Source organism: Mesoplodon densirostris, chromosome 19 (assembly GCF_025265405.1).
Source record: "Mesoplodon densirostris isolate mMesDen1 chromosome 19, mMesDen1 primary haplotype, whole genome shotgun sequence".
Taxonomy (NCBI): Eukaryota; Metazoa; Chordata; class Mammalia; order Artiodactyla; family Ziphiidae; genus Mesoplodon; species Mesoplodon densirostris.
The window spans coordinates 11,408,933-11,432,163 of NC_082679.1; the positions used below are offsets into that span (position 1 = coordinate 11,408,933).

Consider the following 23,231-nt stretch of genomic DNA (forward strand, 5'->3'; position numbering starts at 1 on the left):
TGCGCCACCAGGGAGGCCCTGTGGGAGTTCTTTATACCAGAAAACTTTTGTGCGTGTTTTTAAAATTTCATAATGAAAAGTCAGTAAAAATTCTGTATCTACAAACCCTGGCTTCGCCCTAGTGCGACCACTTACTTGGACCACTTAAGACGTCCAATGTGCATCAATGTTAAGCAGTTCAAAGCTTGTCGACTTCCCGTCAAGTCTACTCCTCCCCATCTTGGTAAAAAGCATCACTCTTCACCCAGTGGGTCAGGCCCAAACCTTCAGGATAACTTTTAAGTCATTCCTGATTCATGCTTCCTCTCACATAACCCTCTCCCTGAGTCATCATCATCTCTTGCCCAGGGAAGAGACCGCAGCTTCCTCATCTCCTGCTTCCACTGCTGCCCAGCTACAGCCCATTCTCCTCATGGCGGCCAGCGCTGCTTTAACTTTTTTGTGCATAGATAAGAGTCACATCGTTCAAAAACATGAAAGTCTTAAGATGTTTTCCTCCACATCTACCTATAACCTTCACCCCCACAGGGAACCACTGTTACTACTTTTTGAGAACAACACTAGAGAAATCTTTATAAAACATACCTCACAACATGCTGGTCCTTGCTCACGGCCCTCCAAAGGCTTCCTGTTACACCTGAAAGTAAATTCAAAAGCTCTTACCATGGCCCACAAGACCCCATGTAACCTGGAACTCTCTACAGCTATATCCCTAAATAATTCTACCCCTTTTCCACTCTGCTCTGGTCACTCTGGTCATCTCGATAATCCTTGAACACCCAGGTCCATTCTCACTTCGGGGTCTTTCCACTTACTGTTTTTCAGCATCTTCCTATGGTTCATTCCCTTACCATCTTTCAGGCTTCTGCTCAAATGTCACCTCATTGCAGCCTTCCCTGACCACCTGTCACTCTCTGTGACCTCTGTCACTCCCAATTCCCTTATCCTGATTTTTCCAAGCATCTTTTACCTGACATCAGCTGCCCCTACTAGAAGATCCAATCCTGGAGGGCAGGTGTTCTGTCCTGGCGGATGACTAGAGTTCCATAATTCGTTCAATAGGTACAAACGAATGAATGAAATGAACAGAGAAGTGACTTGAGAAATGAATAGATCGTTTGGCAAAGGGCTCTTAAAATTCCCGGTGCATGTATGCTTTGACCCAGCAATTCTACTTCAAACAAGATATTCTATTGATAATACTATCATCTACATGCAGTCAGACGTACAGGATATTCATTTTGGCAAATATTTGTAAGAGCAGAAGTTCAGAAACAACCTAAATGTTTATCAATAGGGTAATGGTTAAGTATGATACATCCACACAACAGCACGCCATCCCACTTATATAAAAGGCAGCTCTCTGGGTGCCTGATTGCACCACTGACTCACCGCTAGGCAGGCTGCCCAATGCCAGGAAAAAATGTGGGCTCGCCCTAGAGCGAGACAGGGTTGGGTTTGAATCCAGGCCCTGATGCCTCCTGGCCCTGGGTACTTCAGTAAGGCCCTTCTTCTCTCTGACTCATTTTCTGCATCTGTTAGATGAGGAGGGGAGAAGGTTACAGTGATGTACATAAAGCAGAACCCGGTATACAGTGGGCCCATGGTCCAGTGCCAAGCCCCTTCTTTTCCCTTAAGTCAAATCTCCACCTCTGAGGGTTGCCCAGAGGTGAAACTGGCATTTGTGAGGCTGCTCTGGGGTTGAGAAATTCAGGTAAGAAAAACAGCTTCGACCTAACAGATGAAGATGCTAAAGGGGATAATGTCAGACATAACACAAAGATGGCCTGTCATGTGTATCTCTGCCAGACACCCACAATCTTCTGGAGAATCCATCAACAACAGGACTCTCAACTCAGTCTGTGTGATGGTTGTTTTCACCCAGCCTGTGACAGCCTGGAGAAATGGTTCCACCTGCCACCTGTACTGAGAAAACGGCAGCAGGGATGAGGCCTGGACGGGAGGGGGGCAGTTCAGACTCAGTCACTATCACTGTCATCGTAAACCACAAAATAATGACAACACAGTGCTACTATGCACCAGGCACTATTCTAGGCACTGTCACCCATTTAACTCTGCCAGTATCATCATTCAGTGCCCTCATCTCCATTGTAGAAACAGGACACAGACGCAGAGAGGTTAAGGAACTTGGCCAGGCTCAAGCTCTCAACCCCAATGCTTTGCTGTAACAGTAGCTCCAGAAGGAAACTGAGAAGCGGTGCTCTAGTAATGGAATATGGGAACCAGAGAGGAGATGGACTTTTCTTGTCTACCCCATGGACTGCTCGACTTTTGTCAGAATGTACATGTATTCCCTGTCCAAATATAATTTTGTTGTTTGGCCGCGCCACCGGCATGTGGGAGCTTAGTTCCCCGACCAGGGACCACCTGTGTCCCCAAGCAATGGAAGCCCAGAGTCTTAATCACTGGACCTCCGGGGAGGTACTCAAATATAATTTTAAATGAAAAATGGTAAATTCCCCACTCACCTACATATCTATGAATATATGTATATGTATATACACCCTTCTCTCTTCTCTTGAAGCATCTATCGTTCCCATTGGTAACCACCCGCTTCAGCTAAGTCGCGGAGCCCTTTGGGCTAACTGCGCATGCGACCTCCGCGGGCCTCACTCTCCGCCTGGTATTCCTCTTGGGCGCGCACAGGGTTCCCACCGCAGGCGTTTGAATCGTCGACTCTTAGCACTGTATCCCTCCTCCACCGCAGCCCCCGAAGGGTTTATTCGTGCTCTTATTTCCACCAGTCCATGTCTCACATCTCTTCATGATCTGACCTGCCCATGTCTGCTGCTTCACCTCCCACCCCAGTGGAACTCCATGAGTCCAAGCCAGTCTGGACCTTTCTCCCAGGGTTCCCTCGCCTGGAGTGTCCTTGCCTGCCCTTCAAGGTCCAATCGTACCCGCACCCTTTCCTAAGTGATTTGATTCCCTAGCCGTTTCCCTCCACAGACCGGGATCCCTTCCAGGGCCTACGCCAGTTCTGATTCATGCCTGTGTTCTCAGCACTCACTCAGCACTCACTCAGCCCGGGACACTTAAATTCTTTCCTGCCGTCCCACCCCACCGCGTCCTGCCAACACCACAGCTGAAGCGGTACTCGAACCCAAAGCCTCCGGCGTCCCCGCCCCACCCCACCCCACTTCCCCAGCTTCTCTGAAAGCCCAAGTACGCCCCGTGCGATGCGCACGCGCACTGAAGCGGAGTCGCCGCGCACTCCCAGCTGCCCTCTGCAACCCGCCGGCTTGCTGAAGCCAACCACCTACATCAACGCATGCTCAGCCCGGCGCTCACGCTCGATTCTCGCGCGCCCAGCCTGCGGCGCATGCGCAGGACCGGCAGCCCGCGAGACCTGATCTCGGTTCGGCCCCGCGAGATCTTCTCGACTTCTTCCTCCCTCGGACCGGCCTTCCTTCGGTGCCGCTTCCGGGATGCCCCCACCGGTTCTGGGTTGAGCGGTACCCGTTCTCTCCCGCCACGCTCCCGGGTCCCCAGACTCCATTTTCAGGCCGGTGGCTTGCGGTGGAACCTCCCCGTCCCCACCCTAGCCCCATCTCGGAGAGCGCGCGCCCCCTTAAGCCCCAGGAACCAATCAGCAGCCGCCTTAGGTAAGGGGCCCGCGTGCCTGCGCGAGGCTGGCGCCTCGGCGTGGGGCGGGGCACGGGGCGTGTTTCGGGGCCCAGCTCCTCCTTGACCGCTAACTGGTCGCTCGGACTCCTGGCGGTTGTGCGTAACTGAGTTCGGAGTCAAAGCAACCCGTTAAAAAGCGCGTTGGCGGGAGTGGGGTGGGCAGGAGACAGATAATGTGTATATAGGAAATTTTTCAGTTCTGGGAGGCCATTTATAGTGAGGGCCTGTAAACTGGCGGTAAAGTACTGCGAAATCCCTCCAACAACGTGCAGAGCCCTGGGGACACTCGTAGAGGGCCTGCAAACGGATTTTTAAACAGTGGGGAGGTCCTCCAAATTCCTCTAAATACAGTGTAAATAGAAACTTAAGTTCTGGCGTTCCCTATGGGAGGCCTGTAAACAGGTGCCTAATTATGCTGAAGTCCCCTGAATAAAACACAGACTCAAGTTCCAGGGGAGACCCCATATAAGAGGCTGTACATATACATGTAATTGCTGGAGAGTCTTGTAGAAAAATAGTGTGAATAGACTCAAGTTCTGCGGTGGGAGTGCTTCATTAGACCATAAATACGGAGTTAGGAATTGGGAGTCTCCCCAAATAACTTGCAAATAGATTCTGGGTGATCCCCCAAAAGGAGCGTGTTAAGGGATGCTTAAGTACTGAGGAAGCCCCCCAAATAATTTGTAATAGGGGAATTTGTAATTTGTAGTTCTGGGAGGTCACCTTAAGAGTCCTGTAAATAAACACAAATACACTGGTTTTATACTTTTGTTGGGGGGGGGAATCCCCAGAGGAGCCTGGAAACAATATTGAGAGTCCCCAAAATGCTTGTAGGTGCACTCTTAAATTCTGGGGAGCTTGCCATGGGGGCTGTAGAGTAAACTCAGATACTGTGGAAGTTCCCAGAATAACATGCATGGGAAGAAGGTCCTCATGGGTTATGTAAACAGACACTTCGGTGCTGGAGCAGAATCCCTATTGAGGCAAGAAAACAGACAATTAAGTTCAGGGGAGGCCTCCAGGATAAAGTGTAAATAGAACCTTAATTGCAAGGGGGGGAAGAGTCTCAATTTCTGAGGAGACTGTCCTTCCGGAGACTGTAAACAGTCATTTAAGTGCTGAATCAGTTTGCATAAGCATCTGTAAACTGGCCTTGCCCTCCTTTGTCTCAGAAGGCGGTCTTCCACCTAGTTTGTGGCTAGGGGAGAGGTCACGTAGAGCAGTGGCAGAGGAGCTAGACAAGCCCCTACCTGGCTAGCAAAATTACTCCTGCATCCTGTAAACAGATGCTTCCGTTCTGGGGAAAGAGTCTTACACAAGGACCTCTTAATGTCACTGTACTGGGGTGGGAGGTGGAGGGATTCATAGAATGATTTGAAGGCATTTCAGAGCTAAGCAAAGGTCAGCAAACTTTCTGTAAAGGTCCAGAGAATAATTTCTTTAGACTCTGCAGCCCATAGTATCTCTGTCTCAGCTACTCACCTCTGCCATTGAATCAAGAAGGCAGCCATAGACAACTTGTAAATTGATGGATGTGGCTGTATTCCAATAAAACTTTATTTCCAAAAACAGAAGGCAGACCAGATATGGACCCGTGAGCTATAGCAGTTGGCCTCGGAGTCCTGCAAACAGACATACTCAAGAGACTTCCCTGGAATGAAGTGTAAACAGCTGGGGAAACTCCCTAGGGGCCTATGAGCAGCTAGTTAAATGATAGAGAGTGGGTTATATAGGCAACCATACATTTTATAATGTCTTCGATGTGAGACATATAATGACATATAATGACCCTGGTGAGGGACGTATAATGTCCCTGGTGAGACCTTGGAGTGTGAGGGATGGCAGACCATCAGTTATGGAAGGTGAACACACTGAAAGTAGAGGGACACCCGGTGAAAATAGGTCCTTGAATACACGTGCCTGACCCCCACATGTGCCAGTATTGGGTAATCAAAAGGGTAGTTGTCGGACTGGGGGTCATGTTACAGATTTGTATGGAAATGCTTTGCTGCACTTTGGGAAAGAGTATGTCCCATTTTTATGTGACTTTCCCCCATGTGTTAGCATTTATGTTGAGCAAAGTGATTAACAGTTGGGAATAGTCTTGGCTACAAGAGATAGAAGGGGATTTGTTTGTCACTGCATCCAGAGATAGGCAATTTAAGGTTAATAGGGAGTCCCCGAACCTTGTGTTTTGTCTCTTATGCCTTCCTTCCGTTAAGCTGCCTCACAGACCTCGATGGCTGCTTAAGCTCCAGCCTCCACACCCGCATTCCTTTCAGCTAGTAGGAGGAAGGGACAAAAGGCAGGTGCCAGTGTCTGTGAAGAAAAGTTTTTGAACGCTGCCAAAACACACTTCTGGTGTCATACCGTTGGCCAGAAAGAGCTTAGTCATATGGCCACAGCTAACTGCAGACTAGGCTGAGGAGTGTATTCTGGATAGCCATGTATCCAGCTCAGAACTGAGGGTTTTATTTCTTTGGAAGAAGTGAAGAATGGCTATTGAGATCCTGCTGGCAGTTACTGCCACAGCCACAGAGCTCTCTTGAAAGGAAGTGCCTTCTTATAGTCCAGGGTAAGCCAGATAGAGTGGGAAGAGACTTTCTTCATCCTGGAATCAATCTCTTTCTACCCATAGGTGACCATGTCTGAGTCTGGGCACAGTCAGCCTGGGCTCTATGGGATAGACAGGCGGCGGCGGTGGAAGGAGCCAGGCCCTGGCGGCCCCCAGAATCTCTCCGGGCCTGGCGGTCGGGAGAGGGACTACACTGCACCTTGGGACAGAGAGAGACGGGTGAGTGTCTGGGCCCAAGGGCAGCATTCATGTGTCCACTCATTCCACCAATGTTTATTGAGCACCTGCTAGGCACCGGGCCCTCATCTAGATGCTGGGGATATATCTGTGGACAAAACGGACTGCCCTCAGAGTGATAAAGGGGCTGTCTTAGATGAAGCAGTCAGGAAGGCTTCTCTGAAGAGCTGACTTTTGAGCAGAGACCTGAAGGAGGCAAGGGGACAAGTCCTGACAGAATCTGAGTGAAGAGCATTCAAAACAGAAAGAACAGCAAGTGCGAAGGCCCTGAGGTCTTTATCTGGTGTGTTCAAGGAGTAGCCAGGAGGCCAGTGTGGCTGCAGTGGATGAAGAAGGGGAAGTGATAGAAGATGAGATCAGAGAGGAAACGGGGGCCAGATCATGTGGGACCTGATAGGCCTCGGAAAGGACTTTGGATTTCACTGACTGGAGTTGGCATTGGAGTTTGAGCTGAGAGGTGCCAGAAGCTCCTGTTTCCCAGAGCTGTGGAATGATAGCCTCTTCTGTTTACCAAGCAGTGTGCAGTGTGCTGGTGCTCTGCAGAGTGCTTTCCGTCCTTTGGGTCTTCCTGAGCTCCTGCAGCTGTCCCATGAAGTAGAGCCTATGATAGACCCAGTTCTCACCAATGAGGAAATGAGTCTTAGAGGGGAAGGGACTTACCCAAAGTCACAAGTCAATAAGCTTTGAGGCCAGGACTTGAACCCGAATCCACGTGAGCCTCAGGCGCAGCACCACTGTGTCTGCTGTAGAGTGTCCTGGACCGGGAATCGGGAGCTTCATTGTGGGCCCAGTCCTGCCTTCCACCTCTCCTGTGTGTAGGTGACTCACTGCCAGAGCCTGCCCCCCGGGTTCTTTCTCCAGGGCCCTGCCCACCTCTAAGGGCTGTTTATTTGCGGGGGGTGGGGGAAGATAATGGTTGGGACAGTTTCTGAGCCATAAAACTGCAAAAAACATGAAGGAAATTGATTCACAGTGAGTTTGGCTCTTACTCCTTCCCTTGGGTCACAGCATAAGTGACAACACACGGTCTCTCCTCCTTCCACACACATCTTTCTGGAGAATGTTACCATCTTCCTGCACCTTCAGCTTCAGTCCCTGAACAAACAACTCCCAGATCTCTTGTCTTTGACTCCGACTTTGCTACTGAGCCCTGGCAGCCTTCTAACTGGCCAGTGGACTCCTCACATCCTCCATGTCTCCTGCTGACCTCAGCGTCTTCCTGCCAATTCTCTTCCTCCCGCTACTAGTGACGGCCCATCAGGTCTCATCCTGGTCACCCCCCCCACGCCCGTCGGGCACCAGTGCTGTACATGGTGCCTCCTGACTGTATCTCCTACCCATCATCATCTCTTCACCCTCACCTGTTCTTTGCAAAGCACGTTCATATCCTTTGGTTTGTCCTTTGTCATAGGCCAGTGAGTGACAGGATTTAAATAAGTATCCTCAATATGTGGGTGAAGAAACAGACCTAGTGAAGGGTCAAGACTCTCCCAGGGTTACTCAGGGTACCACAGAAGGAACAGGATTCAAACTCAGGTCTCTCCCCTTTCTTAGGCAGATGGGGGTGAGACAGAGGAGGCGTGAAGAGGGTAAGGCATGGGAATCAGTCCGCTGACTTGGCTAGCCTGGGTGGGGCTGGGCAGCAGAGGCTGGGACGGCAGGGCTGTCAGGATAGCAGCTCTAGATATTGCACACCTGCCATGTGCCCAGTGCTACGCACACGGTTTGTGAGTCCTGTCTACTTTCATCCTCTTAGCAGTCCTGTGAGGAAGGAATTCCTATCCCCATTCGCCAGATGAGCAAACAGGCCTAAGTGTAACGGTGGTTCCTTATCCGTGTTCACACAACCAACAAAAGCCAAGGCCAAGTTCGAATGCAGATGTCTCTCGCTCCAGAGCCCCAGCGCCTTCTGCCTGGGCTTGTCTAGCAAAGGCAGCTGAGGGGAGCGGCTGGCAGCATGGTTCTGGAACCCGGCTGTCTGGCTTCAAGGCCTGGCTCCACTGCTTAATTGGCTGTGTGGCCTTGGGCAAGCCAGTTAACCTCTCTGGATCTCAGTTTCTTCATTTGAGAAATGGGGATAAAGGTATCTCTCACAGGGCTGTTGGTAGGATTGGAAGAGCTTATGTCTGAAGGCGTTTAGAATGGTACTTGCCACTTCGAGGGGTGTCCGGGGAGCTAGGGGAGCCCCTCCTGAATAACTGCCCTCCCTCGCCACAGGAAGGCAGCGAAGAGACGAGCGCGGCGGTCATGCAGAAAACCCCCATCATCCTCTCAAAACCTCCAGCAGAGCGGGTGAGCGGGGAAGACGCTTTGGAAGGGGAGGCTGGGAGCGGTTAGGGCAAGGATCTCTCCACTGACCGGAACCTTCTCACGCCCGCAGTCAAAGCAGCCGCCGACTCCAACGGCCCCTGCCGCCCCGCCTGCCCCAGCCCCTCTTGAGAAGCCCATTGTCCTCATGAAGCCACGGGAGGAGGGGAAAGGGCCTGCGGCCACAGCGAGTGCCTCCACCCCCGAGGGCACTGCCCCACCACCCCCTGCAGCCCCTGCGCCACCCAAGGGGGAGAAGGAGGGGCAGAGACCCACACAGCCTGTGTACCAGATCCAGAACCGGGGCATGGGGACTGCCGCGCCGGCAGCCATGGACCGTGAGTTGGGGCCGGGCGGGATCTGGTTGGGAGCCGGAACCCCCTCGCACAGACCCTCAGCACGTCCTTGTCTGCAGCTGTCGTGGGCCAGGCCAAACTGCTGCCCCCAGAGCGCATGAAGCACAGCATCAAGTTGGTGGATGACCAGATGAATTGGTGCGACAGTGCCATTGAGGTACTGGGGGGTCAGGGCTCTCTCCCTGCTCGACCTTCTCCGGGTCCCACACCCTCACCTCCTCCCCGCCCCCCACCTTCTTGGCAGGCAACACACCAGACTAGACAGCTTGCAGGCAATGGCAGCAGTGAGAGAATGGATCAGAAAGTTCTCACCTTAGCTGGGCCGAATTTCAGTGGCTTACACTAGCTCAGCTGTGCTGGTTGTTAAAATGCTGAAATACTTTGATACTGGTTGGCAAAAAGGGACCCATTACCACCGCAGAGGCCCTGGGATCTCCTGCCCCCTCTCGCACGCAGCAGGGCAGCCTCCTGGGCCTGCTCCAGTCCTCCTCCTAATTGCTCGAGACCCATGCAGTACCAGTGTGAACTGGTTTGAATGTTAGCCCCCGGAGGTTCCGCCTCCATCCCAACAGCCCTCACTGTAGTCCACCCCTCACACTCCTGGACCATCATTTCTACTTCCAGTGTTCCAGTCTTCCTTTCCCCCCATCCTGTTTTTTCCTCCCAGGCTTGTCACATTACTCAGATTCTCTCAGGTATGCTCCCTCTCCTTCTCCAACAGCTTGGATTTACTAACAACATACCAGGCCCATCTGTTACCACTCTCATGTTGATATCAACTGGGGAGCTTTAAAAAAAAAAAAGAGCCGCTGTCCAGGCCCTGCTATAGAGCGCTTACCCACAAATCCCCCAACGTGGCTCGTATAACTGAGGAACTGATTTGTAGTTTTGTTTAATTTTAATTAATTTAAATTTAAGTAGCCACATGTGGTCAGTGTCTACCATATTGAACTGGGCTAGCCCTCGATATTCTGCTTTAGTGGGTCTAGGGTTCAGCCCAGGATTAGAGGGGGTTTTTTTAGAGCTCTCCAGATGATTCTAAGGTGCAGCAGCCGCCTTGAGGACATGACTGTTTTCCTTGAGGAGTGTCTCTTATGCCCCCTGGTGGTGAAAATCAGCAGAGCTGGCAGCCCAGAGGTGAAGGTCTCAGGATTCTGTAGGACTCTTAAATCCCACAGACAGAGCCAGGACGGGCTGGGCTCCCCTTCCTGCTTACTGCTGCCTTTCTCATGCTTTCCCATGTTTTCCCAGCCTGCCTGAAGCCCAGAGCCTCCCAGGAGTCTGATCCAGTGGCCCTCAGTTACCCAGTCCTGGCTTCTTCCACCCATCCTTTTGTTCCTATGCCTCTCCCCTTCTCCCCAAAGTCAGGCGCCCCTTTTCCTCTGTGTTCCAGCCACGCTGACTTCCTAGTACCTTCTTGACCAGCGAGGCTCTTTTCTGCTTTGGAGCTCTCACAAATGCTGTTCTTTGTGCCCAGAACATTCCATATACCCCCCTTCCCCCGCCCTTTGCCCAGTTGAGGGGGTTTGGAGCACAAACGTTTTTCTGTTTTTTCTTTATATCTGAGAGGTAGGTGGGCGAGCCATGGAAGTCTCTAGGGCCCCTTCCTCACTCCCATTCCATCAACCGACAGATTTGTGAGGGTCTCATTCCTGCATCTTCCTGCAGTACCTGTTGGATCAGACTGATGTCTTGGTGGTTGGTGTCCTGGGCCTCCAGGGGACAGGCAAGTCCATGGTTATGTCGTTGTTGTCAGCCAACACTCCTGAGGAGGACCAGAGGTGAGGGGGCCGTTGGGTCTGCAGGGGAGGTGGCACCCACCTAGGTCAGGGGAGGGTGGGCCTGGATATTGCAAGTGGTGTTTGGGAAGTTGTTTCCCCTACCTTGACCTCAATGTCTCTGTCACACGAGGATGATGACCCGTCTGGACCAAACTTTCGTGTAGCTCCAAGGACACCAATCCTGTACCTCCCTCCCTCCCTCCCTTCCTTGTTCCCGCAAATAGTACAGGGCCAGCCAGGAACTGGCATGGTGTATTCATTAAGTCTTTGGATTTAGGTTCACCTCAGTCTCAGCCCTGCCGCTCACCAGCTGGCTGATCTTGGGCAGGTCCCTTCGCCTCCTGGTATCTCACTTTCTTATCTGTAAAGTGGGTTTTTGGAGGATGAGACAAGATCAGGAAGGCAAAAGTTAACAAGAACTTGGCACAGAGCGAGTGCTCACAGGATGTGGCTGATGTGGCCTGGGAAACACTGGGACGAGAGACCTGGGTGAAGGGCGTGGGTTCTAGACCAGCCACAGTCCTGCCTTGCTGAGTAAGGACGGGGTATGATTGTGAAGGTAAAGGATGGAGTCCTTTGGGGGAGGAGGGAGCTTGAGAACTAGAGCCCCAAACTGAGGGCAGGGAAGGAAAGAGGGAAAGGCAGGGATTAGGGAGTAAGGTAGGGAACACAGACAGTCTAATTAGGGAAGAATCAAGATGGGGGGTGAGCAGGGGTTGTGGCCACTTAGGGTTATCTAAAAGTGTAGGAGTTTGGTTTTTATAAAGTCGGTGATGTCACCCTGGACACCATGGATGGGCCTCAGGGGTCCAAGAACCCCCGAACGGTATATGCAGGATTCTACACACATGTACAGTCAGGCTTCTCTTCTAGGGAAGGTGTCCATAGTTCCCACCAGCTCTCAGAGGGGCCTGAGGGAAACCCGGAACAGGTTAAGGACCCCTGTGGTGAGAACATACATCACCAGACCCAGAGCTGCGGGTGCCCCGCCTCCCAGGTCGGCCCCCACTCTTCTCCGCTCACTCACGACTTCAGCTCAACTGGGCTCCGCTCTAGCACAGCTGCAGCTCTCTTGGCTGGCATCCTTTCCATCTCAGCTTCCACCCCCAACTAGCAAAACTTCCCTGTGGCTGTTGGCTCGGATACTTGAGCTAGAATCCTGTCGGCCTAACGTGTCCTTCTGACGCAGCTCCGCCTGTGACAGGGCAGACACCGGTACCACCTCTTGTCATCAGGTCTCATAAGTTTTACCTCCTAATTATCTTGAGAATTCATCTGCTCCGCTCCTCCACGCCCATCTCCTGGTCGAGGCCACGGCCAGCTCCCCTGGAGGAGGCCAGGAGCCTCCTAACTGGTCTCCCTGCTTCAGTTCAACAAATATCTATTGGGTGTTGACCATGGGCCAGGCCCTGTCCTGGGTGCTGGGCTACAACAGTAAACAAAAGTGGCAAAAATCTCTGTCCCCGTGGGGCTTGCCTTTTAATGGGGAGCGAGTAAACAAGCACATTAGAAGATGATAATCAAACGGGAAGGGGTTATAGGGAGGTGGCATTGGGGCCAGGTTACTGTTTTAGATCAGCTGGTCAGGGGGCCATTTGAGAACAAGCAGACGCTGAGGAGGGGGAGCAGGGAAAGCGCTCCAGTCAGCGTACTGGGAGGAACTGGGAAGAACTCCAGTCAGGAACTGGGAGCCAGGATGCCCCGCACCCTCTCACTGTGGGGTGGAGAGTATTCAGTGCTGTGTGTCCCGTGCCTGGCACATGGCAGGTACACTTGATAATTAATAGCTAGCAATTTTATATCGCCGTGTGTCAGGCACTCTTTTAAGGGCTTTATGTATATTAACCTCACAGTCTCTCTGAGAGATTGAGACTATTGTTGTCCCCGTTTTACAGATGAGGAAACCGAGGAGAAAGAGATTAAGGAACTTACTCAAAGCCACACAGCCAGGAAGAAGCAGAGCTGGGGTCTGAGTCCCAGCAGTGCAGCAAAGTCCTTGCTCTTAAACACCTCGGTCTCCTGATTTTGTTAAGACTAAACAGGTCTACCTATGGGTAGGGATGAAGTCATGTGATATAAAACCTAGCCCCCTAGGCAGCAGGGGCCACGAATGGAAGGCTTTGCGGGCAGGCGCGGAATCACATCTCATGGGCTCACTCACAGGGCCACACTCTGGAGGCGGCAAAGGCCAAGAACCTGACCTCTAATGCCCCCACCTGCTCCTTTCCACAGGGCCTATGTCTTCCGGGCCCAGAGCGCCGAAATGAAGGAACGAGGGGGCAACCAGACCAGTGGCATTGACTTCTTTATTACCCAGGAGCGGATCGTTTTCCTGGACACGCAGGTGCTGACCCCCACTCACCCCACCCTGCTGCGTGCAGCACTCAGCTTCATCCCCAAATGTGTTTAAGCCAGAACCTTGCTTGGATTCCATGGGGCTCCGGCCAAGCCACGGACATGCTAGTGCCTTCCAGCAAGTTGTGTCTCTTTTTGGCCCTTAGTCTCTTCTTGTCAGATTTCACCCCCTCTCCCTTCCCATCCATCGTGTACACAGGAGCCTAAAGAATCTTATAGCATAGCAGTTGGAAGTGTGGGCCCTGGAGTCAGTCTACAGCCAGAGCTGGCCTTGAAGTAAGTTTTAACCCCCCCACCTCCATTTTTTCATCTGTAAATGCGGGTGATAGTTTTCTCAGCTTCATAGGAGGGTTGCAGGGAGTCAGTGGAACAGTCCAGGCAGAGTGCTGGGCACGGGATGGTGCATGGTGAACCTTCAGGCGCCTCACTGTCACAAGAGCTGGCCTGTCCTGCGTTACTTGGCAGCCTTCCTCAGCTTCTCCAAGATCCCTGTTCCTTAGCTAGACAGCCGGGGCCTGTGCGGCTCACCTCCGTCAGACTCCCTGGACTCCCCTCTCTGATGTAGACACCAGCCCCAACACACACACCTCCAGGCCTCGCCATAGTCTCGCTCCTGAGCTCTGCGACCTTGGCCAAGTTGTTTAACGTTTCCACTCCTCGGTTTTCTTAAGTGGGAAAAACAACATTACCTCCCTCGTGGGGTTTCTGTGAGGTGTCAGTGAATTAACACAGGTAAAGTCCTGGCATGAAGTGGGTTCTCAGTACTCTTGGCTGTCAGCTTCGTCACCATTAGAACATTCTCTCTCCCCTTGCTTTGTTGCTTGGCTATTGTCTTCTCCTCCCTGAAGACTCCGCAGGGGCGTTGCCTCCTCCTGGAAGCCTCCCCCTCCTCTGAGCGCCCACCGGTGCCCATGTGCACCCATGTGCACCTCCCAGCGCAGCACGTTGACTTACCACAATCTGGTTCTTGCATTGTGTGCCCGCTCCTATCTGGTCTGCAGCTCCTCAGGGAGAGGCCTGGCCCGCAGCTGATGCTCAATGAATGTTAGTGGAACAAAGTTCTGGCCACCATACACATTGATGAGTGGAAAACCTTCTACAACTGTGGTGTGAGACCTGTGTGCCAGGCCCTGTGACAGGACCACCGAGACCTCGTGCCGAGCTGAACCAGCTGTGGGCTGGTCCGGGGCCCCCATGGGGCAGAGCAGAAGTTAGAACAAGACAGAATGGAAGGGACTTTCCTGGTGGCACAGTGGTTAAGAATCCGCCTGCCAGTGCAGGAGACACAGGTTCGAGCCCCAGTCCAGGAAGATCCCACGTGCAGCGGAGCAACTAAGCCCGTGCGCCACAACTACTGAGCCTGCGCTCTATAGCCCGCGAGCCACAACTACTGAGCCCACGTGCCACAACTACTGAACCTGTGCTCTAGAGCCCGCGAGCCACAACTACTGAAGCCCGTGCACCTGGAGCCCGTGCTTCACAACAAGGAAGCCACCACAACGAGAAACCCGTGCACTGCAAGGAAGAGTAGCCCCCGCTCGCCGCAACTAGAGCAAGCCCGCGAGCAGCAATGAAGACCCAATGCAGCAAGCAAGCAATAAATGAATGAATGAATGAATGAAGGAATGAATGAAAAAAGACAGAATGGAACACTGCAGTGTTTGGGGTTTTAGAAAGTGAGCCCTTGGGAAAACTTCTTTCTTAAAGTGAATCCCACCCAGGGCAGGAAGAAGTGGATAGATCATCCACTAATTTAGCCTCTTGTATTTTTAGTGGGATGCTCCTTTAAGAAAAGGTGATGAGCTCACCGATGACTCTTTTACACCCACTGATGCAGTTCTTCGTTTGTTTGTTTGTTTTGGCTGTGTTGGGTCTTAGTTGCTTCCTGCTGGGTTTCTCTAGTTGCAGAGAGCGGGGGCTACTCTTCGTTGCGGTGCGCGGGCTTCTCATTGCGGTGGCTTCTCGTTGTGGAGCACGGGCTCTAGGCGTGCAGGCTTCAGTAGTTACAGCACTTGGGCTCAGTAGTTGTGACTCACGGGCTTAGTTGCTCCGCCACATGTGGGATCTTCCCGGACCAGGGCTCGAACCCATGTCCCCTGCACTGGCAGGCGGATTCTTAACCACTGTGCCACCAGGGAAGCCCTGATGCAGCCTTTTAAATCCTCACTAGTCTTCACATTAATCATTGTTATTTGACCTGAGTGGTTATCCTCGTGAAGTTTTGAAAGTGTTTGAAACAACAAAATAAGGGTGTTGCAGGGACATGACTCATTCAAGTGGATGTTAGATTTACCGGCAGTAGGAGTGCTCTTCTGGGGCGCGCAGGACTTGGGAGCGGTGGGGACTTGGAGGAGGGCTGGGGAAAGTGTGGCGGCTTTGAAACTCTTTTTCTGTCACCTCCTCTCACTGACTAGTTCTTCCCTAATTAGAAACTGCCCGTGTATCTGACATTATTTTGTCCTGAGAGGTGATGTATCTGCTGTCATCGGGTGGAACTTGGGTGGCCGTGTCCCCTGGGATCCTGACCCGCAGCCCTTCCCTGACACCTTGCTGTCTTCCTGCTCCAGCCCATCCTGAGCCCCTCCATCTTGGACCACCTCATCAACAACGACCGCAAGCTGCCTCCGGAGTACAGCCTGCCCCACACCTACGTGGAGATGCAGGTGAGGGGGCCGAGCCAGGCCTGGTGGTCCAGGATGGAGCGGTAGTGGATACGGGTTAGACTAGTTTCTGCTTCATAAGAGCCCTGGGTACCCCAGAGCTGGAGGGGGAGGACAGCACCAAGAGTCAGACCTGGCTCAGCCCCTGGCTCTGCCTCTCGGCAAAATCATCCCCCCTTCAAGCCTCCGTATCCGCCTGTGTAAAAAGGGGCTGATCGTTGCCACCTGGCCCATTTTAGGGATGGCCTGGAAGGGAAGTGCCAGTGCAATCTGGGCGCGCAGTAGGTGCTTATAGGCTCAGAGGCGCTTTTGCCCTGTGGCCCCCTCAGCTGAGTCCTGAGATCAGGGACCTCAGTCTGGGCTGAGGGGACCTTCAACTCTGTTGTCCCTTCCTGCCCTCGCTCAGTCACTCCAGATCGCTGCCTTCCTCTTCACGGTCTGCCACGTGGTGATTGTCGTCCAGGACTGGTTCACGGACCTCAGTCTGTACAGGTGAGGCGCTGTCGGGAGCGGAGCTAGGCCGGGGACGGGGGCCCCGAGACTCAGCCACTTGCCCACCTCTCACCACTTCCACACGGCAGCCACGGGGATCCTTTGAAAACGTGAGTTGGAGAGGATCACTGCCACCTAATCCTCTCTCAGCACACACACACACTTACAACCCTCCACGGACCGTGCACATCACTCAGAGTAAAATTCAAAGTCCTCCCCACGCATGGCTAACAAGATCCTACGTGATGTGGTCCCAGTCACCGCCCTGACCTCTCCCAGCACTCCCCTCACTCCTTCATCGGAGGTGTGGTGGCCCCACGCTGTCCCTCGTGGTGCTCAGGACCTCTGCACGCCTCATCTCTCGGCTGGAAACACTCCCTGCGGCTGCCAGGCCCCCTCCCTCATGTCCTTCACGTCCCCCTGAGGCCTCCCCGACCTGCTAACACCGCCTCTCCTGTGACTCTCCCGCTTTTACCCTGCTGTGCTCTCCTTCGTTGCACGTATCACTCCCTGACAGGATGGTCTCCCTTTCTGTGGTCTTGTCTCCCCCATTAGAATGTCAGCCCCAGTGGCTCACACAGTGCCTGGCACCAGGTGGATATTTAACACAAGTTTATTGAATGAATAGCATACTGAGGAACTGGTCCTTAGAGCCTCGCGGTCCACCTCCTCCAGGCATAGGTGCCGTTCCCGCGGGACCCTGGTGGGCAGGGGAGGGAGGGAGTCAGGATCTGGCAGGAGTCCTGCCTGAAGCAGCCGGAGGTTCCAGAAATGCCCCCAGATAGGACTGGCTCTGATCCTCTTGGCCTCAGGCCCCAGGAGGTAGCTGTGGGGAGGCCAGCAGCCCTGGGCACGGGGCCCAGACAGACAGATGGAAGGAACGGGAGCTCATGGGGAGGGGAGAGCCGAGCTGAAGGAAGCAGATGTCTCCGGAGTCAGGCAGCCCTGGGTTTGAATCCCAGTCCTTGTTAGGCGAGTGGTTGCGTTTTCCACACTTCCTCATAGGCAGACGGTGTCCTGCAGATGAAGTGAGTTAAAGAATGTAAAGCATTCAGCACAGTACCTGGTGCGTAGGAAGCAGTAGGTTAAGTGGGAGCCTAAGGTTTGTGTTCGGAACTCTGGGGTGGGCGGGAGCGGAGGGTCTGGCCAGCAGTAAAAAAAACAACCTGCTGGGGGAGCCGGCTGTCGTGACCAGGGCTAAGTGACTTAGTTCTCAAACACCCCCTCCTCCCACCATCGTCCGTTGGAATTCACTCAAAGGACAGATATATTGGACATTTACATAGGCTGGTCTCTGTCTTGGGCTCTGGGGATACAGGTATGAACAAACAGGTGACACAGGCTGCCATGTGGAGTTCACATTGTGGTGGGGTGTGGCCTCAGGCTGGCCCGCGCAGAGCCTCGGTTTTAAGCCAGAGTCTACAGGTGGGCTCCCCAGAGCAGGTGAATCCCTGGAGATTGTGGATACTGTATTTGTGGCCCGATTTAGGGACGGCCTGGAAGGGAGGTGCCAGCGCAATCTTGGCACATAGTAGGTGCTTATAGGCTCAGAGGCCCTTTTGCCCTGTGGCCCCCTCAGCTGAGTCCTGAGATCAGGGACCCCAGTCGGGTCTGAGGGACCCTTCAACTCTGTTGTCCCTTCCTGCCCCCCTCAGTCACTCCAGATTGCTTTGTGTGCATGTCCGTAAGAGGAGAAGGGCCATAGTTTATCAGATCCCATTAGCCCTTACTTCAGGTTTTTTTAATTTACTTTTATATATACTTTTATATATTTGGAAGAATTACTTTAAAATAGCATAAACTGAAAACTTATATGCATACAAAAACCTGCACAGCTTTATTCATAATTGCCAAAACCGGGGGCAGCCAAGATGTCCTTTGGTAGATAAACGGATAAATAAGTTGTGGTACATCCACACGATGGAATATTCAGTGTTAAAAAGAGATGCACTGTCATGCCATGGAAGACAATGGAGGAGCCTCAAATGGATATTATTAAGTGAAGCCAATTTGAAAAGGCCTCATACTGTATGATTCCAACTCTGTGATGTTCTGGAAAAGGCAAAACTATGGAGACCAGTAAAAATATCAGTGGCTGCCAGGGTTGGGGGAGGGAGGGAGGGGTGAACAGGTGGAGCAGAGAGGATTTTTAGGGCCCTGAAACTACTCGTGTGATACAAGTGGTGGATTTATGTGGTTTTTGTCAAAACCCATAGAACATACACCACCAGGAGAGAACCCTAATGTAAACCGTGGACTTCGGGTGGTAGCGATGTGTCAGTGGAGGATCATCAGGATGTTGCCAAGTGGGAAGGCTGTGTGTTTGGGGCGGGTGGGCGGTCCATGGGAATTCCCTTTGCTTTCCACTCAGTTTTGCTATGAACTTAAAACTCCTCTAAAAAACCAAGTATTTTTCTTGATGGCATAAACTCGTTAAAAAATACATACGTGTTGACATGCGTCCATGGATCAGTGTCTGAGAGGGTTGTCTCTGGGTTCCCTAAAACTGTGTGAGAAATATGGTGTGTATGTGGCATTTTTCTGAGTGTGGCTGTAGCTTTAATCAGATCCGTGAAGGGAGCCCCCTCCTTCCCCAGGCTGTGGGATATGGGGGGGGGCCGGCGGCAGAGCAGCAACCTGTCACCCCAAACCCCAAGGTTCCTCCAGACAGCAGAGATGGTGAAGCCCTCCACCCCGTCCCCCAGCCACGAGTCCAGCAGCTCGTCAGGCTCCGATGAAGGCACTGAGTACTACCCCCACCTGGGTGAGAGGCGTTCCGGGGGCTGCAGTGGTGGGCAGGGGCAAGTGGGGGGCGGAAACCGGTACTCTGGGGAGGGGGCGCTGGGAGGAGCACCTGTGGGGGTTGTGAGGAGAGTCAAAAAGGATTAGCTGCCACTTCCTCTGAGGGTCCCCCTGGCCATCAGGGCGTGACCCCTGAGTCCAGCTCTGGCCCCTCGATCAGAATGGGAGCCCCTTGGGGGCAGGACTCTAGCCTGCCTGTTTCTGGGTCCATGGCACGGGGCTCAGGGAGTGAGTGTGGCGTCAGCCCCAGTGGCGCCATGCACCCTGGTCACCCTGCTTGGGCCCCTACACGCGCATCCTTGGTCCTCTCTGTCCTTGCCCTGCTCTCTGACGCACTGCTCTTCTGCAAAGCTCTGGCTCATTTATGACACCCCAGGCAGGGTCTTCCCTGCTTCCTCCACCTGGCCCAGCCCCTGGTCTTTCTGCCAGGCTCCTGATCACGTGGCCATCTTCCTCTTCTGCCTTTTCCATCAGACTGGGGGCTTCCTGAGGGCAGAAACCAGCTCTGACTCACTTCTCTGGGTCCCCAGTGCTGCCCAGCACAGGGCCTGGTACTAAAGGGAAGTTACTTATCATGTAAATACAAGTGATCTGAACTCAGGGGCAGGGCCGGTCTTTGGTGTGAGAAGGGGAGTCTGAGCGGCAGTGGCGAGCGTGAGCACCACACGAGCTCGGACTGTCTCCTCCCACCCGCAGTCTTCCTGCAGAACAAAGCTCGCCGGGAGGACTTCTGCCCTCAGAAGCTGCGGCAGATGCACCTGATGATCGACCAGCTCATGGCCCACTCCCACCTGCGGTACAAAGGTGAGGGTCCCTCAGCCACCCCCCAAGCTGGCCAGTGGCCTCCTGGCTCCCAATCCAGTCCCATAGCCCCGGCCCCCAGACCGGTCCCCTGACCGCAGCTTGACCGCCCTGCGCACACCTCCCCCGGCCCTGCAGCACTGGGCCTGCAGCTTCACGGGTTCCCTCCGCCAGGTACGCTGTCCATGTTACAGTGCAACGTCTTCCCTGGGCTCCCACCCGACTTCCTGGACTCCGAGGTCAATCTGTTCCTGGTGCCCTTCATGGACAGCGAGGCAGAGAGTGAAACCCCCCCAAGAGCAGGTGCGGTTCCGCCTCAAGGGGATCTGGTCCGTAGGGAGACACGGCCCACCTGGTTAGAGGGAGACACAGGCTGCCCCGGTCTGGGGGCGACAGGGACCCGCCCTGGTCTGAGGGGAGACTCAAGCCTGTCCCTAAGGCGCTCAGACCCTTCCGTAGGAGCATGTTTCCGAGTCATGGAAGGACGGGGGGACCTGGGCCGGGTCTGAACTCAGAGGCGCTCCCGGCAGGCCAGGATGCTGTCGACGGGGAGGAAGGGCCTCTCGGCGGGCTGTGCCCCTTCCCCTCCCCTCCGAACTTCTGACTTTGCAGGACCCAGTTCCAGCCCGCTCTTCTCCCTGCTCCCTGGGTACCGAGGCCACCCCAGCTTCCAGTCCTTGGTGAGCAAGCTCCGGAGCCAAGTGATGTCCATGGCCCGGCCGCAGCTGTCACACACGATCCTCACCGAGAAGAACTGGTAAGAGCGCTCGGCAGAGGAGGTCAGCGTGAGGGCCCCACCTCGACCGGGCTGAGGGTCTCGGAGGTCTCTCCACACCTCAGCTTCCCTTCCTGGAGCACTGCTGAGTGCTACCATCTTGTTGCCGTTACACGTGATTTTGAACCGCACTCAGCCAGAAGGGTGTAGATCTTGTCACCGGTTTTACTAGTGGGGAGGTTCGGGCTCAGAGAAGGACGTGTCACGTAGCAGGTCGTGCACCGTGGTTGGCTGTCTCTTGACTGCAAGGAGGAGGGCCAGCGAGCCCAGTCAAGTTTAAAGATTTATTCTGAGGCCCGGAGTGCAGAGAGCATAGCTGCCCCGGAGAGGAAGGCGGAAAGCCGTCGGGAGCTACAGGAGCCGCGGTCTCCAGGCCCCGCCGCCCCCCACTAGCCCCGTCCACTGGGAGCCTCTGCCCCTGGCGCTCCCTGCCTTCCTTCACAAAGCCCTGCGCTTCCTCCCCAGCCCCGACTCTACGTGGCTCCTCTCTGCCCAGAGCCCACGGACCCGGGGCTGCCTCATCTCACTTTCCAGAGAAACAGAAACTGGAGAAGTAGCTGCAGCTTGGCGCCCCTGGGTCTGTCTGCAGTCGGCGGTGGGCAGAAGGGGCAGGGAGTGCAGACACAGCAGGAAGCCACTCGGGAGCTCTGCTGCTCTCTTTGGTCTAAACCAGGGCCCAGCGGGGAGGGGAGAATTTGGGAGGTGGGAGGCTTGTGCAGCTGCTAGACATTTCAGATCATCACAAGACTCTGGAGGGATGTAGAGATAGACCCCTACCCACAAAGGCCAGCACTGAGTGGAGCGGGAAGCAGTTTGGGCCCAGAGGTGGGCGCTTGAGGACTTCAGCTTCCCTTCCCCTGGGGGAGGTGAGGAGATCAGGCCACCTAGCATTGGCGTTGGCATCTTCCCTGGATCCCAGGCGTTGCGGTCATGCGGGGGCCACAGCCAGGGCAGCTCTGACTGTTGACCTCCCCTCACAGGTTCCACTACGCCGCCCGGATCTGGGACGGGGTGAAAAAGTCCTCCGCCCTGGCGGAGTACAGCCGCCTGCTGGCCTGAGGCCAAGGGGAGGAATGTCTCGCAGAGAACCCCCTTCCGGGCCCCCAGTGGATGGCGAGGGGCACCCACGTCCTCTCCCCGCGGGGCGGAGAGTGGCAGCAGGCCTGATGGACAAGGGACCGTGACTTCCTCACCCGGAGACACGAGGTGTCCAGGGCCAGTCCCCCATCCTCAAGGGGGTGTCGTGCAGGGGGTGACTTTGACATCCCGCCCCCAGCCTGGACGAGGTAGCCCATCATCAGCCCCCACAGGGACAGGCGGCGGGAGGAGCCGGAGTGGTCACCAGGAAGCCCAGGCTCCGCGTCGGCCTCCCTCTGCAGGGACAGGAGCAGCAGGTCCCTCTGCCCTGACTCCGGGCCCCTGCCTGGAAGGTGAGGCAGGGTCTGGGAGCTCCTTATTGGGGCAGATCTGGTGGCTGGAATAAAAACAGTCATGCAGGCCTGTTCTGGCGCTCATCTTCTTCCCCCTCCCAGCGTGCTGTCCTGGGAATCCCCCCGTTTTGGGTCCCAGCCCTTGGGGGCAGGTTGGCCATGGCCTCCCATTGGAGCCTGAATGAACTTCCCGTGGGCACATCCACGGTAGGTCAGAGAGTTGTCAGGGGTGGTTAAAGACCAGTCTTTGCTACGGAGGAAGCCTCTAGAAAGGGGTATTCTATTCCTGGGGTGATATCAAGCCTCCCATCTCTGTGTGCCATGGAGAGGAAGGTACAGGGCCCTCGTTTTCTGCTCACTTGAAGACGGTGCCTTCCCTTTGGTGAAATGCCTAGTTAAATGCAATGCCTAACTCAATTCGTTAAAAAATAGAACACGTCCCTAGTTAAATACAATTAGTCAATACAGTATACTGTCACTTGGTGTCCACAAGGGATTGGTTCCAGGACCCCCCATAGATACCAAAATCCTTAGATGCTCAAGTCCCGTATATTAAACAGCATAGTATTTGCATGTAACCTATGCACATCCTTCCATCTACTGTAAGTCATCTTCTAGACTAGTTATAAAACCTAATCCATGGGCTTCCCTGGTGGCGCAGTGGTTGAGAGTCCGCCTGCCGATGCAGGGGACACGGGTTCGTGTCCCGGTCCGGGAAGATCCCACATGCTGCGGAGAGGCTGGGCCCGTGAGCCATGGCCGCTGAGCCTGCGCGTCCGGAGCCTGTGCTCCGCAACGGGAGAGGCCACAACAGTGAGAGGCCTGCGTACCGCAAAAAAAAAAAAAAAACCTAATCCACCAGTTAGTGCTATGTAAATAGTTGTAAATACAATGTAAATGGTATGTAAATAGTTGCCAGCACTTGGAAAAGTCAAGTTTTACTTTTTGGAACTTTCTGGAATTTTTTTTTCAAATATTTTCAATCCAAGGTTGGTTGAATCCACGGATGTGG

The 23,231-nt window shown here is 54.0% G+C and overlaps 1 protein-coding gene and 1 long non-coding RNA gene across 3 annotated transcripts in view; one reads left to right on the forward strand and one right to left on the reverse strand.

Annotated features, from left to right (window-relative positions):
• LOC132479927 (uncharacterized) overlaps window positions 1–3,565 on the reverse strand; it is an 18,932-nt gene extending 15,367 nt beyond the window's left edge. Inside the window, exons 1-3 of one of the 2 annotated variants that reach the window (XR_009530586.1) lie at window positions 3,285–3,565; window positions 1,393–1,535; window positions 586–637 (exon numbers count right to left, since the gene is read on the reverse strand). This is a non-coding gene — a long non-coding RNA (uncharacterized LOC132479927). Of the gene's footprint in view, window positions 1–585; window positions 638–1,392; window positions 1,536–2,489; window positions 3,062–3,284 lie in introns of those variants that run through there. The other variant, XR_009530587.1, reaches the window with a different exon arrangement.
• Window positions 3,287–22,875, forward strand: SMG9 (SMG9 nonsense mediated mRNA decay factor). The gene is made up of 14 exons (XM_060083651.1): window positions 3,287–3,626; window positions 6,287–6,442; window positions 8,678–8,752; window positions 8,841–9,105; window positions 9,183–9,280; window positions 10,792–10,904; window positions 13,137–13,248; window positions 15,827–15,922; window positions 16,326–16,411; window positions 19,069–19,175; window positions 19,910–20,017; window positions 20,189–20,317; window positions 20,627–20,771; window positions 21,770–22,875. Exons 2-14 carry the CDS (start codon window positions 6,293–6,295, stop codon window positions 21,846–21,848), a joined length of 1,563 nt encoding a protein of 520 aa, XP_059939634.1. The 5' UTR covers window positions 3,287–3,626; window positions 6,287–6,292; the 3' UTR covers window positions 21,849–22,875.
• Window positions 22,876–23,231: the final 356 nt, after the last annotated feature.

Bases quoted from the DNA above. Each gene is read 5' to 3' on its own strand.
- SMG9 (XM_060083651.1), top strand. From the start codon at position 6,293: ATGTCTGAGTCTGGGCACAGTCAGCCTGGGCTCTATGGGATAGACAGG. The intron at 8,753-8,840 runs GTGAGCGGGGAA...TCACGCCCGCAG, and splicing joins CAAAACCTCCAGCAGAGCGG to TCAAAGCAGCCGCCGACTCC. The intron at 16,412-19,068 runs GTGAGGCGCTGT...CCAAACCCCAAG, and splicing joins ACGGACCTCAGTCTGTACAG to GTTCCTCCAGACAGCAGAGA.